At 41.9% G+C, this 17,840-nt stretch overlaps 1 protein-coding gene and 1 pseudogene across 2 annotated transcripts; one reads left to right on the forward strand and one right to left on the reverse strand.

Annotated features, from left to right (window-relative positions):
* The first annotated feature begins 10,014 nt into the window (after window positions 1-10,014).
* On the forward strand, window positions 10,015-12,063 carry LOC143570493 (serine/threonine-protein kinase 52-like). Its single transcript, XM_077056130.1, has 6 exons — window positions 10,015-10,422; window positions 10,620-10,741; window positions 10,821-11,017; window positions 11,117-11,291; window positions 11,395-11,529; window positions 11,612-12,063. Exons 1-6 carry the CDS (start codon window positions 10,104-10,106, stop codon window positions 11,816-11,818), a joined length of 1,155 nt encoding a protein of 384 aa, XP_076912245.1. The 5' UTR covers window positions 10,015-10,103; the 3' UTR covers window positions 11,819-12,063.
* A 124-nt stretch (window positions 12,064-12,187) lies between these two features.
* LOC143570502 (bidirectional sugar transporter SWEET5-like) lies at window positions 12,188-13,563 on the reverse strand (annotated as a pseudogene). Its single transcript, XR_013141941.1, has 4 exons — window positions 13,339-13,563; window positions 13,092-13,253; window positions 12,593-12,712; window positions 12,188-12,512 (listed from the first exon to the last, which is right to left on the reverse strand). The product of XR_013141941.1 is annotated as a bidirectional sugar transporter SWEET5-like (transcript).
* Between the last annotated feature and the right edge of the window lie 4,277 nt (window positions 13,564-17,840).

The following is a 17,840-nucleotide window of genomic DNA, read 5'->3' on the forward strand; positions in this document are numbered from 1 at the left end:
GCGTGTAGAACCCAAGTCAAGGAACTCCTTGACGCAGGCATCGTACGCGTTAGTAGATATCAAACTTGGGTTGCAAATCCCGTTATGGTACCGAAGAATAACAAACAATGGCGCATGTGCATAGATTTCAAGGACTTGAACAAAGCATGCCCCAAAGATTGTTATCCGTTACCCGAAATTGATCTTAAGGTGGACTCGTTGGCACCGTTCCGCCTTAAATGATTCCTGGACGCGTATAAGGGGTACCATCAAATACACATGGCCGTTGATGATCAGGACAAAACCGCTTTTCGGACGCCCGATTGCACATTTTGTTACCAAATGATGCCATTCGGACTTAAGAATGCCGGGTCCACATACCAACGCCTGATGGACAACCAGTTTCATGCCCAAATTGGGAGGAACTTGGAAGTCTACATGGATGACTTGGTCATCAAAAGCCCTGACCCAGAAGCGATGTTGAAAGACATCGAAGAAACTTTCAACACGCTCAGGAAGATAAACATGAAGCTCAACCCGAGCAAATGTGCCTTTGGAATGGAAGAAGGGAAGTTCTTGGGGGTCATCGTCACTAAAGATGGCTTCAGAGCGAATCCTGAAAAGGTCGAAGCCATTATCAAAATGGAATCACCTACTACCATCAAACAGGCTCAGACGCTGAATGGACGACTAGTGGCACTTAATCGCTTTTTGGCAAACCACGCGGATAAGTCGTTTCCCGTCGTGTCAACGTTGAGAAACTGTTTAAAGAAAACGCACTTCCGCTGGACACCAGAAGCGGAAGCAGCTTTTCAGGAGATTCGGTCACGCTTGATCGAACTCCCAACACTCACAGCACCAGAAGCGGGAGAGGAATTAATCCTATACCTTTCCGCAATAGATAGAGCAACCGGGGCAGTCCTGCTAGTAGAGCGAAAAGGCATCCAGATGCCAATCTATTATGTCAGCCGTATCCTAACAGACGTAGAAACCCGGTACTCTACCCTCGAAAAATTAGTCTTAGCACTTATACACGCTTCACGCAGGTTAAGACGATATTTCCAGGGTCACCCAATCACCATTCTCTCCAACTTCAAACTTGCAAACGTTCTAGGCAAACCCGAGTTATCGGGACGCCTAGCCAAATGGGCAATTGAGTTGGGAGAATACGCGATAAAGTATAAGCCAAGACCAGCCATAAAAGGCCAGGTTCTGGCCGACTTTATTGCAGAAGTGCCTGCATCGCGGGAAAAAGAGTGCCAGGAAGAGGCTCAACCCTCTCCAGCACAAAACATCAATGATGTCTGGCGACTCTACACTGATGGGGCAGCCAATAACGAGGGTTCAGGCGCAGGGCTGAAACTAACCAACCCAGCAGGCCAAGAATACACTTACGCTATTCGACTGGATTTTCCAAGTACGAATAACGAAGCCGAGTATGAGGCATTCTTGGTTGGGCTGAGAATTGCGCGTAAGATGGGAGTGAAAAACTTGGAAGCCCACGTGGATTCCATGTTAGTAGCCAATCAAATCAACGGGACGTACACGGCCGTAAACGACACAATGGCCCTGTACCTCGCACAAGCAAAATCCCTTATGCGCGATTTCAATGACTGCAAAGTCATACACGTCAAGCGAAGTGAAAACAAATCTGCGGATGCGTTAAGCAAGCTTGCATCATTAGCCTTCACCCACTTAGGAAAGGATATCCGCATTGAACTCCTCGAGACACCTTCGGTCCCGCACAAGGAAATCTGTGTCATCCAAACCGGCACGGAAACGTGGATGACACCAATAATAAAATACCTTGCGGCAGGTACACTACCAGAATCCAAAACACAGGCAAGAAAACTACGCTGTAAAGCACTGAATTATCAACTCATCGATGACATCCTTTACAGACGTAACTTTCTTGGCCCACTCTTAAGATGCGTGGACAACCAAGATGCTGACTACCTCCTAAGGGAAGTACACGAAGGCATCTGTGGAGTACACGCAGGTCCCCGCACTGTTGTAGCTAAGCTAAACAACGCGGGATACTTTTGGCCGGGGATGCATACGGATGCACTGGCATACATCAGAAAATGCAGGTCTTGCCAGCTTTACGCACCCAACACGCACCGCCCGAAGAATGAACTTGTTCCAGTCACTTCTTCATGGCCATTTCAGAAGTGGGCCATCGATGTGACAGGCCCATTTCCTACAGCAGCAGGAAATGTTCAGTTCCTAGTGGTAGCCATCGACTACTTCACCAAGTGGATAGAAGCAAAACCCTTAGCCCAAACAACCGCAAAACATATCAAAAAATTTATTTGGGAATTTATTATTTGTCGTTTTGGACTTCCACAGAATTTGGTGAGCGATAACGGCACCAACTTTGCTGACAAGAAGCTACAACAGTGGCTGAAAGAACTTCAAATCACCCACACCTTTACCTCAGTGGCACACCCGCAAGGTAATGGTGAGGTGGAAAGAGCAAACAAGAGCATCGTCGAAGGCATCAAGAAAAGACTCTTGGAACACAGATCCGGCTGGGTGGACGAGCTTCCGCACGTCCTTTGGGCAAACAGAACGCTGAAGAAGGCCAGTACGGGAGAAACCCCGTTCAGCCTCACTTATGGCACGAAAGCCATGGTCCCGGTCGAAATTGGTTTACCCTCACCAAGGATCTTGATTCAGCCAGAAGACAATGATGCGGAAAGACGGTTGGATCTTATGCTGACCGAGGAACGCAGAGACTTAGCCGCAGTCCGTGAAGAGAACTACAAGCGACAAATGCAAAAGTACTACAACACGCGGGTAAAACTCTGCAACTTCAATGTAGGAGACTACATACTGCGTAACAACGAGGCTTCGAACCAAGAACGCCCAGGAAAGCTGGCCCCGGTCTGGGAAGGGCCATACATTATCAAAGAAGTCCTGGGAAAGGGCGCATACCGGCTCGAAAGGCTCGATGGCACTCCCATCCCAAGAACATGGAATGGAGCTCAATTACGCAAATGTTATATGTAGATCAATTCCAAACTTGTAAAGAAAAGGCCTAGAGCCACTTCTAATGGAAATGATTCTCCTTTCATAATGTGTTAACTTTACCTTTATACTTATGAACTTCCCACACTGGTGCCGGTATTCACCGCATAAATGGGGGAAGAAGTAAGTCGTTACTTGTGGAAGGCGGCAAAACCCTCATAAACACAACGCTAAAAATAAGGAAAACCTACACGCAGGTCAGATGTACGTAAAGTTTAGCCATCCTTGTAAGTGCAAGTGACGGTCTTACCCGCACAATCACGAACAAGGAGGCAAAACTTCAACCTATCATCTACCACGTTCAAAGGTTATCCTAAAAAAGGATGAGGAAAACCTACACGCAGGTCAGATATGGGTAAAGTTTAGCCATCCTACTGTGCAAGTGGCGGTCCTACCCGCACAATCACGAAAGAGGAAGCAAAACTTCACACCTATTATCTACCACGTTCAAAGGTTAACTTATTCTAAAACACTTGGAAAATTGCTAATTTAAACTAAAGTATGCAAGTCATATAACGTTTATAAAGCAAGGAATCCAATGAAAGAAGCGGTCTTAGCCGCACAAAGATTTATATTTCATAAATATTCGTTACAAGAATGGCCGGGTAACTACCCGCCTACAAGAAAGTAAATCTATACAACTAAATCTATCCTAGCAGCGGGAAGGGATCTTCAGGATCAGGCTTCAGGGCCACTTCCACTTGGACCAGCGCCGTCAGTAGAGCGTGGCAGTTCAAGGAAAGCCTTAAGGATAGCTAGCCCATCATCAGCAGCAGCAACTTCATTCACCTTCTCCACCACCGGATGCGGGAAGGCAGCATACTGGTTCACTGCTTGGTCGTAAATAGCTTCAGTATCCACATTATACAAAGGGAAGTTGGAAGGCGGGACGCCTTTCTCAACGAACCCTAGACCAAGCAGGAAGCCGGCCCGTTCCCCATCCTCGTGAGAAGCGTTGAGGGCTGCGCTCATAGCATCGTCGTAAGATGTCTCTGAGAAGACCCGATGCACAACCTACAAAAGAAAATATACAAGTGTCAAAACCTTTTCTATTTACAAAGAAAAGCGTAAAGACAAGAAAAGCTTACCTGAGACAACGCTTCTCGAAGAAGCCATTCCTTGGCAACCAGAGCTTCCTGGAGGGCAGCTTGAGCTTCGTTACGGGCGCGATCGGCTTCACTCCTGTTAAGGTTGGCAAGCAACACTTCTTTAGCCGCAGCCTCTTCGACACCCTTTAGCTTACGCTCAGCATGGTCAAGCACCCCCCTCTGGTCCAAGATTTCTTGGAGCTTTTTGGCGTCTTCCATCGCCAAGGCATCATGAGCCTGCTGGAGAGCCTCTAATTTGGCTTTAAGTTCTTCATTCTCCACGCGTAGAGGCTCAGCAACAGCTTCAGCCTTGGTGGCCCTCTCGGTTGCGTTCCTCGCAGTTTCCTTAGCCAGCCGAAGCTGTTCATTAACAGCTTGGGCAGCCTTTGAACGGGCCTCGAGTCGAGCCTGAACTTCAAGCTCGAGGGCCTTGAAGGCCTTCTCCTTCTCCGCAGCCACAGCGGCAAGTTTTTGGTTCTCCTCCCGGACAGCCCGCGCCTGAGCTACTTCCTTAAGGCGAGCTGCTTTTAACTTGTCGTTTTCACGACAAAGCAGCTCGACGCGCGGCTGCATCCGGGCCAGGAGAACCCGAAGCTCATTGGTTAGCCTACCCTCCTGGTAGCTAGCCATGGCTTCCCCCAACGCACCACTGGAGCAGCGTGACTAGCCCATTCCACGCACTCCATAGGGGTGCGAAGGGTTGTTCCTCGGCGAATGTTCCATCGTGGAACATACACTTCATTGGAATCCGACACTGCAAAAAACACAAAGCAGTTAGGAAAAGATGATAAAATATATATATATATATATATATATATATATATATAAAATGGGCCAGAAGAACCCTACGCACCTGTAGGGTCAATAACAGGCCGATAGCCGCCGAACCCATCACCTGAACCCAAAGGAAATCCATCCAAGAGGTTAGGCAGATGGGAAGGTGGCAAAGATTGGCGAGAAGCCCCATGCGTACCTGATGGACCGGCCGTCGTTGCCGATGGCGGAGGCACGGTAGCAGCCGCCGCGGTCGCCGCCGCGGGATCCGCAGCAATAGTAACCGCCGGCTCGGTGAAAGATGCTGTAAAAATAGCACTCACAGCCGGCGGTGACGTCATCTCAGCTGGAACAGTCGGCTCAAAGGAGTGAGCAACTGGACCAGCGGAAGCAGGCGCAGGCGCCTGGGTCGTCGCCTCAGGTAGGCTGACCAAGCCTACCGTCATTGGCGGGGAGGTACTACTCGGCGCTCCACCCTGGAATGCGTCAACATCCACGCCTGCGTAAAGAAGAAAAGTGTTAAAAGATATTAAGCTATGAAGATAAAAGCTAAAGGAAAGTTGTACTTACGGGTTTTCTTGAGCCTAAAGGTACGGAGAGGCGGGGACGGACCCGATGGAGCCGGCCTCTTTGCGCCGGTCACCGTCGTCTTCTTTGGCTCTCCGGAGGTGACAGTCGCAACCTCCGGAGCGGTGGTCTTATCACCACCGGGATTCCCCGCCACCTCTTCGCTCTCGGTCTCCGAATCAGACCGAGGCGCTGGATCGGCAGTGGAGGCCTTCTCCTTCCCCTTCCCGCCGGCAGCCTTCTTCTTCCGCACCAACGGAGGACCATCTGCGGATTCCTCATCAGAACATACGATTAAAGGAATTCCAGCAGAGGTTTCAACATTGAGGGGTCGAGGGTCGAATAGCGCCTTACCTGGCCGACGGGCGCTAAGGATCTCATGGCCTAGCGGATAGACCTCCACGAACCGATCCGCCGTTTGTTCTAGGATGGGCAACTCGTTCTCGTCTAGAGCGCGAGTACCCATCCGGGCGGGACCGTCAGCCTCCCGCGGATTAAGGAGCGACTGCAGGTCATTCCCCTCTGAAATAAACAGGAAATAAGTTAGAAGCAATTCAGAATCAACAATAAGAGACAAAGCATACCGTAAGGAACAGAGTTCGAACCGTATTCGAGGACGATTGGGATCTTTTGCGCATCGGCAGCCTTCCACACCCGGCTCATCCCCAGCATCACCATCCCGGACTCCGCAAACCGGTAAACCGGAGATTGGACCCGAGATATCTTCGCAAACCATTCCGCCTCCTGGTAGTTGGAGGCGTGAAGGCTGAGAAGTGCTTGCCCGTTCTTGAATTTCATGGCAATGGGGATGGCGCGAGCGGATATGAAGAAGAACTCCCTCTTCCACGCGCGAAGACTGCGCTCGGTCGCGCAGATCTTTAAACCCTTAATCCGGGTTGTCAACGTGTACCACCCCTGGATGCACCTCCAAGTGTAGAAGGTCATCAGGCGGTCAACATAGGGCTCAACGCCCAGTATCCGGCACACCCACTCAAAGTGGCGAATCTTGGCGATCGCCATGGGGTGCAACTCGGTCAAATGAACACCGTGCCTCTCAAGGACACGGTAAACAAACTTTGTCAATGGGAACCTAAGATTCCCATAGACAAAGAATGCAGCATAAACCCCGATCTTGCCTCTGGGGGCATCGTATACCGTCTGGTGGGGTTCAGGAAACTCAGGCTCGAGAGACTCGAGCATGAACTTCCTGACGACGTACCGATACAGATCGCCAGGCAGAGCACACTGGCATTCGCCAGCAGTACTCTTGTCATCGACTGTAGATTCGAGATCACGAGACATCTTGCAAAAGAAGAAGAAAACGATTTCGGGAGAATGCTTGCCTGAAAAGGTGAGTATTCGCCGGAAATCGTAAAGAAGATGAAGAGGAGTGAAAGTGTGGATTACAAAGAACCCTCTCCCCCTTTATATACTAATCGCAATTAATGCGATGAAATTAATGCGGAAGAGAGAGAAAACGAAGGTGCAATGAAACTATGACACGTGGCAAAAAGCAAGCTGGCAACAGCTGTTGACAGGACGCATACCATTAATTTCGCGGCCACGCGCCCGAAAAATCGCGCCCACGCGCCTGAAAAAGCGTCTGGAATGACCATGTACTGTCACGTCACCATAACTTCCTGCACGTCCTGACACACTCAGAAGAAACCGTCGCACGACGTTTCAGAGGTTTGGACTGTTCTTATCCTTTCACCAACTCTTCGAATTTCAAAATTCAAAATTCAAAAAAGATTCAAAAGTAAGCGGGAAAATACCCCTTACCTTGGCAACCAAGTAACCGTAAGACGGATGCGGGTACAGTGTTAAGGCAAAACCCTTCACATACTTAGCACCCGCAGGGAATTGACGCCAGGAATACCTTGGAAATAAAGTAACCGTAAGACGAGTGCGGGTACAGTGTCAAGGCAAAACCCTTCACATACTTAGCACTCTGCAGGGAATTCAAACCAAGAAGGATCTTCTGGGCCATGCTTGCGGAAACGGGAATAACATCCCCGCACGACGGGAACGTCGAGAACTATATTGTTTGAAACTCCAAGATGGAATTGGTGGTTTTAGCATAATTGATCACTATGTTGAAAACTACCAAGACCCCATGGAGAATCCATACAAGTGGGACTCAACGCTCCTGACGTGCGAGGAGGTTACAAACCTACCCGCTTCACACCCAAAGATCAAGCAGAAAAGTCGGGAATTTCTGCGTGACATCAGGAAAACCGCGGGATGAATCACCACGGAAAACCGAAAAACTAAACCCTTTTCAAAACCCCATGCTAAAGTCCAAAAGTTCACCTCACTTATTAATAATTCATGAGAAGAACATTGGACTGGGGGGACTTGAAGAGGTACGTCCCAGCAGAGCCCAGTTGGACCCGCAAGACTCACCTTGAACAGGGACGTCTGCGCAATGACCAACTGCTCCAGCAGGACCCACCATGCTCAAAGAACCTTACGCGCAGTACGCCAGCTGTACCCGCAGGGAAAGCCTCCCAATGGTGAAGTACCCCGCCTGTTCCCGCAGCTGCGGATACAAGCCATCAGGGAAGGCTACCCGCACTAACAGCAAGGCTACACGCACAAGGCATTAGCCACTTCAGTAGTCACATGAAGGAATGAGCAAGGTGGGAATACTCCCGCCTAAATGAGCCAGTCCGTATGCTTCTGGAAGGTCTTTCGTACTATACCTACCAAGGTATGGGCGAAACAGACAATTTGACCAGAGCAGCCCATGAACCAATCACAGGGTGACAGCTCACCGACAACAATACGAGGAGGAGCACCCTCTAGTACTGTTTGTCACTATTAGCCGCTGCCTACTCACCAACCCTTACGATGGGACGTGCGCAGCCTGCAGTTGGTGGAACAGTGCGTAGCCGGCAGTAAAGGAACAGTATACAGCCGACCTTTACTGTTGGCCGTAGCCTATCCACCAACCAGCATGGCCTGTGCGTAGTCCACTGTTGGTGGAACAGGATTACTATTCAGCCGGCTGTACCTTCTAGGAAACCTACCTTCGGCTATAAATACTCCAACACCTTGGAATGGTAAGGACATCGTCTGATATCTCAATCTTATCTAGCAATCTCTTAATATACACTTATATTCAGAGCAATCTAGTCTGATTCTCACGCCGGAGGGTGGTCACAAGGAGGAACCCCCCCCCCTTCTCAGTGACGAGCTTACGGTGTCTGTTTTGCAGGTCTCCAGAAGAACAACCTTCTCTGCTGGACCTCATCCTCGTGGGAAACATTACTTAACCCCCAGATTATCTATAATCTGCCCGTGGGTTCACTTAGTATTTCTTCAGCACTTTTCTTTCCATCTTAAGCCAAGGCCAAACTTTCAATGTGTGAATTCTCCAATGAAAAGAAGACCGATTGCACTTTAAAGTTACACAATTTAGCACTTTCACCAATATATAAGAGGTTATGCTTGATCATGGACATGTTTACCTGAAAAAAGAACCAAATGTTGTCAAGTCCAATAAGAGCAACCTTCATTAGGGCTCAACTCTTTCAAAATATGCTCTTCCGAACCCTATGAATGTAGTTCCTGATGTTCGATAATAATTTGACCCATCCTTTGCAAACCAAGTATACCATCAAGCACGCATTTGTAGTAATTTGTTTGAAGGGCTACATTGAATCATTGATGGAACATAGAGGAACAACTAGGAACAATTAGTCTTGTCTTCATAAGAGGCTTCACACTGGTAAATCTATTGTTGGTCTTATATAGAAAGTATATTCGATAACTTGTTTCCCGAAGATGAAAAAGCGCCAGGTAGTATCCTCTTTCAAAAATGATCACATGCGTCAAGAAAACTTATGTTTGTACTAGAGAGACGTATGTTAGTTATTAATCATGAAAATATTGTTAACTGCAAATGAAATATTATTTGTGTAATATAGATTTAACGAAACTATAGTCTACGAATAAGATTTTAGCTGTAAAAGATTTGTTTTTTGTATCATGGATCAAGCATGCTAGCCGTGACCAGGATTTTATATACGTACTTCTTGATAATCATTTCAAGAAAAAAAAATGTTTCTTACATTATTTGTTGGCAACTATATACGTAAGATTTATTGTTTATAATGGTATGCAATGTTCAGTCACGAAAGTCGATACTCGCTCACCTCCAACAAGTAAAGAAGTAAGTGGTTAAGGAAAATGAGAAGCACCTTCTATATTCGAACCGACAAACACCACTGCCAACAACCTCAAATATTACTATGTATGACTGCAACCTAGTTATCTGATTAAAATATACTTTAATTAAAAAAGTAACGGTAGTCATTTTACGATACTAAACAAGTAGAATCCCAGACTATAGTAAAAACCTACCTGAGATGAAATTAATGTCAAATCTTCTTTTAATCAGCAGTAACAATAATTACCATTTAAAAAAAAAACAATTGACCTGCATTAGAAAATACAGTCGGACCTTTTAGATATCGCCACATGTGAATCTACTTTCGAGTTTTAACTGTATTATATTTGTACGTATATATTTGTATATTTATTTATATATCTCTCTCCATAAAAGAAATACTACTTGTGGATGGAAGCCTCTCAACCCAAACTCAAAATCACCCACAAAACCCCAATTTCTTCACCACCGGAATCTATAACACCGACGAGATGACGGAAAACAACACCACCACCACCACCACCACCACCACCAATAATAATAATGATGGATTTGTGAGAGCAGATCAGATTGATCTAAAGAGCATAGATGAACAGCTTGAACGTCATCTCACCAGAGTATGGACCATGGAAAACAAAAAGAACAACACCACACAACTCACCACCGCCGTCAGACCACCGTCTAAATCCGTCGTAACTAAGCGCCAGGACTGGGAGATCGATCCGTCTAACCTAATTATCAAAGGTGTCCTTGCACGTGGCACATTCGGCACCGTCCACCGTGGCATCTACGACGGCACTGACGTCGCCGGTCAGTTTTTCTCATTTTCCCCAATTTTTAATTAATTATTCCAACCTTAATTGTGTTTAATTATAATAACAACAACAACAACAACAACAACAACAACTAGCAAGTGGTTGAAATTAGGGTTTCGAATTGGGGGTTTGAGTTTTGACTACAGTTTGAAATTAGTTGTTTGAGTGATTATTATTTTATCTTATTATCAGTAAAGCTGTTGGATTGGGGTGAAGAAGGACACAGGTCAGAGGCGGAGATACAAGCGTTACGGGCGGCGTTTACGCAGGAAGTGGTGGTGTGGCATAAGCTTGATCATCCTAATGTCACTAAGGTCATGGTTTCACAGTTATGAAGTTGAAATGCTAGTCAAACTTAATTATGATGTTAACTGTTATAATTATGTAATGCAGTTTATAGGTGCAACAATGGGTTCTTCGGATCTTCAAGTGCAGACCGAAAATGGTCAAATTGGATTACCGAGCAATATATGTTGTGTGGTGGTTGAGTATCTTCCCGGGGGCGCTTTGAAGTCGTATTTAATAAAGAACCGAAGAAAAAAGCTGCCTTTTAAAGTTGTTATCCAGATTGCACTTGATCTCGCAAGAGGGTATGCTGTTCTAAAGATTTACTAATATTTGAAGAATCGAATGTTAATAATCAAGGTCCAAAATTATGTTGTTTGACTTGATCTGTTGACTTTGACTAGGTTAAGTTACTTGCATTCTCAAAAGATTGTACACAGAGATGTGAAGACGGAGAATATGCTATTGGACAAAACTCGGACCGTTAAAATTGCTGATTTTGGGGTTGCTCGTGTTGAAGCATCTAACCCAAATGACATGACCGGAGAAACCGGGACCCTTGGCTATATGGCTCCCGAGGTCTACCCTCCATCTTTTATCTTTTAACTATTGAAAGGCTTTTTGATTTATTTGTTTTTAGCTGTTAATCTAATGTGTTTGGTGGTTTGTTAAACGATTACAGGTACTAAATGGGAATCCGTATAATAGGAAGTGTGACGTGTATAGTTTTGGGATTTGTTTATGGGAAATATATTGTTGTGATATGCCATATCCCGACCTTAGTTTCTCAGAAGTAACATCGGCTGTTGTTCGACAGGTACATGTGCATTTAGTTATTTATGACATTTTTTGGTCTTGTAAAGATGTTGTTGGTCTAAATATGGTAAAAAAATGTGCAGAATCTAAGGCCAGATATACCTAGATGTTGCCCGAGTTCTCTTGCTAATGTAATGAAACAATGCTGGGATGCAAATCCCGACAAGCGGCCTGAAATGGATGAGGTTGTTACACTGTTGGAGACAATCGATACAACAAAGGGCGGAGGTATGATTCCAGGCGATCAAGCTCAAGGTTGTCTTTGCTTCCGCAAGTATCGTGGGCCTTAAAGACATGTACCTTCAACCTTGTGTTGAGGTGATTGTACATTGTTATTTAAATATTGGAAGATTCAACCCGGTTTTGCTACTTTGAAAAAACAAGTAAGAAAATTTACATATTCCTTAAATTGGGAATATGTTAGATGATTGATATTTGTATCATTTAAAGCGTTATGTTTCTGTTTACTGGTATTTATATTTGATGCGTAATTAAGAAGTATTGACGATATAAATATATAAAATTGTGTTTTGTTTTATTAATAAGATCACTTAATTATCGAGTATTCATGTTCTTGTATTCTTACTTTTCTTAGTACATTCATATCAAACTACTGAAACTAATAATCAATAAGAAAATGTTAGTTGGAAAGAAAATTTGCAAGAGTATGTAAACCCTAATCATGTACTTTTTTATTTCAAATGAATCATTTTTTTACCCTCTCAGAACATGACTTCTCAATAGTTTCAAAAATCCCCTGAACTCTATGCAGGGATGCATAAACAGCATGTTTAGATTCACAGATCCATAAACATCCACGGTTATTACTGAAAGAAATACGTCCTGGATCGATGCTTAGACGTTGGATTTTGACGACATTTGAACCTCACTTTGGTCATCGTCATCCCAGTTCGTGGTCCCGTAGTAAGTTGCATACAATATGAGTTGAATTATAGCTGATATTGATCCTAGAGCATTGGGGACCTATTTTAGGCATGAAATATGTCACAAAAAGAACATAAATGTAAAATCATACGAATTAATAACACGAAAAGACTGGTTACCAAGATGTAGGGATCTAACGGCATGAGAGCATACCCACACCATACGACGCTGTTGACGAAGCTGGCAAGTGATAAAGTAAAGGGCATGTATTTGACACTTCTTGTCTTGATCACCATTCTCTGTTTTCAAGTATATTTTTGAGTCAAGAATAATTTATATCTATATACCTATCATGATTCCTTGACATACAAGATTCTAGTCAATAGTTGCTTATGGTATTAAATTAGTTAAAACTTAAAATAAAACTTAGTTAGTTAGTTAGTTAGTTCCTTGACATACAAGATTCTAGTATAAATAAACGACCTATCGTGCATTAACATTTGTAAATTATCATCACATTTTCTAAGTTTCACATTCTCTCTACTTTTCGCTTATACAAAGTTTACATGGTATCAGAACATCTAATAGATCACGAGAAACAAATACTTTAGTTATGTTAACCATGTCTATATTTTCTTATATTAGATAGATTTTCGGTTAAACAAAATTGACACTTACCATGACAGTCAATGGAGCTGCATACATGAGTATGTTGAAGACGATGGCAATCATTCCAACGACCATAGATCTTGCCTGGTAGGTGTGGAAACACATTAACGTAACCACAACAAGGACAGCTACGAAAATGGCTTCAATAATGAGAATGATTATGATCTTTTTCTGCATTTTTAAAAATTTAGCTTAGATACAAGTGACAAAAATTTAAAAGTGAAATAAGATACAAAGTGGATAATTGTGAGCGTACTCAACCACCCCAAGTAGAATATGTGAAGAAGATTGCGATGAAGATGGTTTCAATGGTTAATCCAACACCGTTGATCGTGATGACCAAAAGACTGTTAGGATGGACAATTGGGAGAGCGTAGAACATCCACACCGCACAATTTAAAAGCGTGGCGACGTAGAGATCAGGCTTGAAAGCTTGAACTGACTTTGCTCTGATAATCCTTAGAAATGTTGGCCTGTAAATTTTTTGTTTCCAAAATTACACCAAAGTTTTGGTGATTAAAACTACTCAAAATTAATTTCAAATATGGGAAGATATTTTTTTTTCTTGGTATGAAAATCAGAAGAGAGGCTTTTTGATGTAAAGTATTAGGTGGGCATGTATAGTTACATAAACCTAACATTTAAAGGTTATAACTTGTATGAAGTTAATCTGTTTGTGGCTTAAAAATTATTAAGTTCATGTTGACTATTTATTTATTTTTCTATTTACATTTTGATATTATTAACGTAAATTTTTACTTTCTTAGTTCTTTATGCGTCCAATTCGTTTATGTTTTTTATTTTTTATTTTTAACAAAAGTTGAACAAAAAAACATAAACAATACAACTTTTGTACAAGTAAAGATTAAGTAAAAGAGATTAAGAAAGTACAAGGGGGAGAGAAAAAGAATGAGTGAAATGATGCTCCCTGCATACACGAAACCGAACAAGTTAAACAAAAACCACTTAAAATCGACTAATTACATTACTACATAAAATAAATTCAAAATATAAAATGTTTAAAAAAGATGTCCTAACGAACCAAGTATTCCAACAAGGGTTCTCATAGCGGCCGGATCCATTTTATCGTCTTTCAACCAATGAACACGAAAGAAAACACGAAGAGTGGATAGAGATGATCAACAACGAAGACAAATATTCAGAAAATTAGATCAAACCCGAAGCAAAAATGATTTAATGGAGAGTGTGTATGCAATGTAAAGGATCATAAGTGAGTTAGGATTGTACTTATACTAATAATAAGTTGTTTAAAATGAGTCTTAAATTAGAAACTGAAGAACATTTTCTTCGCTTTCTTCACAATTCTTGATGTGACATGTTTTCCGTACTATTAATATCCAGTTTTCACTCTATGTGTGTGTTTGCTGAGTGAATATAAGTCACAGATTAATATTTGCATAGATTCATGCATTGCCATTCACGTATTCTTCTCTTTTGGTTTTGGTCAACACCAAATTTCAACTTTCTTGACACTAGTATTTGTTAACATATATAACGCCAATTCATTATCAAACACATATATATTTGTTATAAATATTTCTCGTGTCATGATTTTTTTTATTTGGGCTTGAACATGGAATCTAGGGCTGTTCACGAGCCAAGCCGAATTGAGCGAAGGCTTGCTCGTTGCTTGGCTCGTTTACAAACAAACCGAACCGAATTGAGCGAAGGCTTGCTCGTTGCTTGGCTCGTTTACAAACGAACCGAACCGAACGGCTGAAATTCGAACCGAGCGAAAACCAAAACGAGCCAAAATCGAATCGAGCATTTTTCGAACGAACATCGAGCGATTTCGAGCATTATTTATTTTTTTTCACTTTAAAATTTTCAATAAGAAACAAGTTTAAAGGTTGTAAATTATATATTTTATAAATAAATTAGTAGTTTTTAGACAAACATGTAATAGATTGTAAATTTTTATTAAAAGTAAGTTTGAAGTGAGATAAAATGATCATGTAAACAAACTTCTAGTATTCTAAAAACTGGAAGGGGACAAATAAAACTATAAAACTGACGGAATTATGAAAATTTAAAGGATTAAAAAATTATAAGCTTATATTTATGTGTTTTCTCTATATATTTATATATTTGTTCATATATAATTGTATATAAAATAAATTGAAAATATTCGAGCCGAACCAAACCGTGCAGACCTTTTCTCGTTGCTTGGCTCATTTGCAAACCGAACCGAGCAGAGTGGCTTATTTACAATCGAGCGAAAAAACGAGCGAGTATTTTCCGAACGAGCGGCGAGCGAGTTCGAGCGACGAGTGGTTCTGATGGCCCTAATGGAATCTGGTAATGAGCTGCTTGCTTAAAGAATTGGGCTTGGAGCTGACTTGTGGGCTGGAAGCCTGGAAGCTTACTGGATAATGGGCTGAAGGTTGTTAAAGTTCAAGGCCCACACGGTTTTGTGAATTACATAAAAACTAGTTATTTACCCTGCGCGGTAAATTTAGTTGGTAAAACTCGGGCGTTGTAGCGTTAAGCTATTACAAATTAATTCGGTCGGTATTCTCTACGTTCTTTACGGCACCGTGACCAAACCTAAAAATAAATATACTTAACATAAAAAATAAAAAACAAAGTATGTGTCACGATGTTTATTCATTCGGTAAAGCCCGAACGTTGGTAAAACCCGAGCGTTGAAACTCAGGTGTTGGTAAACCCGTGCATTGGTAAAATCTTAGACGCTATGGCGGCGTGTCGACGCAAATTCGGTCAATATCAGTTACGTTTGTTACAGTATCGGAACTAAAACAAAAAATATATAAAAACTGAGGTGGAGCAACGGAGTGGTATATGTCAGTAAAACTTGGCATTGGTAAAGCAAGAGTGTTAAGGCAGTGACTCCACGCGAATTCGGTCGGTCTCCGTTACATTCGTTACGATACCAGAACTAAAATAATATAAAACAACAAAAAAACATGGAAAAACCCCAGCGTTATTAGTCCCCGGTATATATCAGTAAAACTTGGCATTGGTAAAGCCTGAGCGTTAAGGCAGTGACTCCACGAGAATTCGGTGGGTCTCCGTTATGTTCGATACGTTACCATAACTAAAACAATATAAAACAACAAAAAAAACATTACCCCCAGCGTTATCAGTCCCCGGCTTTAATACGTGAATTCAGTTAGATTTCATAATTGCTAAGGCCACCAAAGAAATGAACATAAGTTTAAATACAAAGCCAACAAATAAATGAACATAAGTTTAAAAACAAACATATATGAAGAGAAAAAAGCTAGTGAAACTGAAGAAGAAAGTGCAAAGACAGGATTCGAAATTGCGTTGCTAGGACACTTACCACAAACAAACCAGCCAACAAACCACCAAACAGTTACATATACTAGCGGTAAAAACAAATCCTAAATAGGAATCCAAGAAAATCAAAAAGCCAAGTTGTGACACTAAGTTTCACTTTTACTCTATATAGATAATGAGGTTAAAAACAAGTGGTTTATTCATATTCGAGGTTAATCATTTGGTCTCACGAATATTCTCTCCCAAATTAGCAGCTATACGATTGTAGTCGATTAGTCTTGTAATTGTTGTATTCCGTTTGTGAGAGTGTTTAGTATTTCATCTTGATTTCATATTGTAATTGAGAATTCTTGTAACCGGTTACTGTTTGAAGAATAATAAAGGTTAATCTAAGTTTTGTAAAAGTATTTGGGTCAATTTTTCTATGTTTATATATATTATTGGTATATTAAATAAAGATATATTCTAAAATTTCATGCAAACGTTACATCATCCACAAATTGATTTTATGCAACACCTTACCTACATTTTCTTGCAAAACTTCTAAATTGTTCCAAACATCAAATCAACTTATCTAAACACCAAATGTATCATTTTAAAGTTAGTAGAAAGTCTATATATATAAATAAACTTCAACAAGTATTAATGTGTTTTCTGTTTGATAGTTGTGAAATCACTTGTAATAATTTATGTTTTTTGGGTGAACGGAGTACTATTTCGGAACACAGAATCGGGATGCATTTTCAATCGGTATTGAAGGAGGTAGGGTGGTTTACCGGTGTTCCCGCATATCTTTGCCCATCCTTTCCGCTCCTCCAACCCGCCACGCCCACTTTGTATTTTGTTCTTTCATGAATTTGGTTGGGGAACATGCTTGGGAATCTTTCCCTCAGTACCAATGACATCTTTCCATCATCCCGCACCCACCCCGATCATCCTTACTAGCGTATATAAACATGTCCATCTTAACAATTAAATTGATTTTACTAGTAATTTATATTCCTCATTTTTTATAAAGTTTATAACTTTTATTTGATTCTTCTAATAAAATGTTTATGACCTAAGCAATTCACCATAGGTGGACAAGTATCTTCCTACATATGAAACCTGAAAAAGATCGGTTTTCTTCATAGACAAAACATGCCGTTTACGGGTCGTCAAGTCGTCGATTGTTTTCTGGACTAGTCCTTACTTCTTTTATTATTAATTATTTTTAATATTAATCTCAAAGTAATGATGACAAAATAAATTTCTTGTATTCTCGAGAAACCATTTATTAAACCAAAGAAAACAAATCAGAAATAAACAAAATAAAGGCTAACCACCAAGATTTAAAATTGCAAGGAATCTACATTTGCTGCCAAAACACTATTTTCCTAATTTTATTTTTATGTCTGCTGCAATTTTCTATGCATATTGTTTATTTCACCCGCAAGTTGTTTACTAAACAAATTTATGTTATTGGAAACATGT

The sequence above is a fragment of the Bidens hawaiensis genome, unplaced genomic scaffold (genome assembly GCF_021521415.1).
Source record: "Bidens hawaiensis isolate Kalapana, Puna unplaced genomic scaffold, B.hawaiensis_p1.1 tig00024994_1, whole genome shotgun sequence".
In the NCBI taxonomy this organism is placed as follows: Eukaryota; Viridiplantae; Streptophyta; class Magnoliopsida; order Asterales; family Asteraceae; genus Bidens; species Bidens hawaiensis.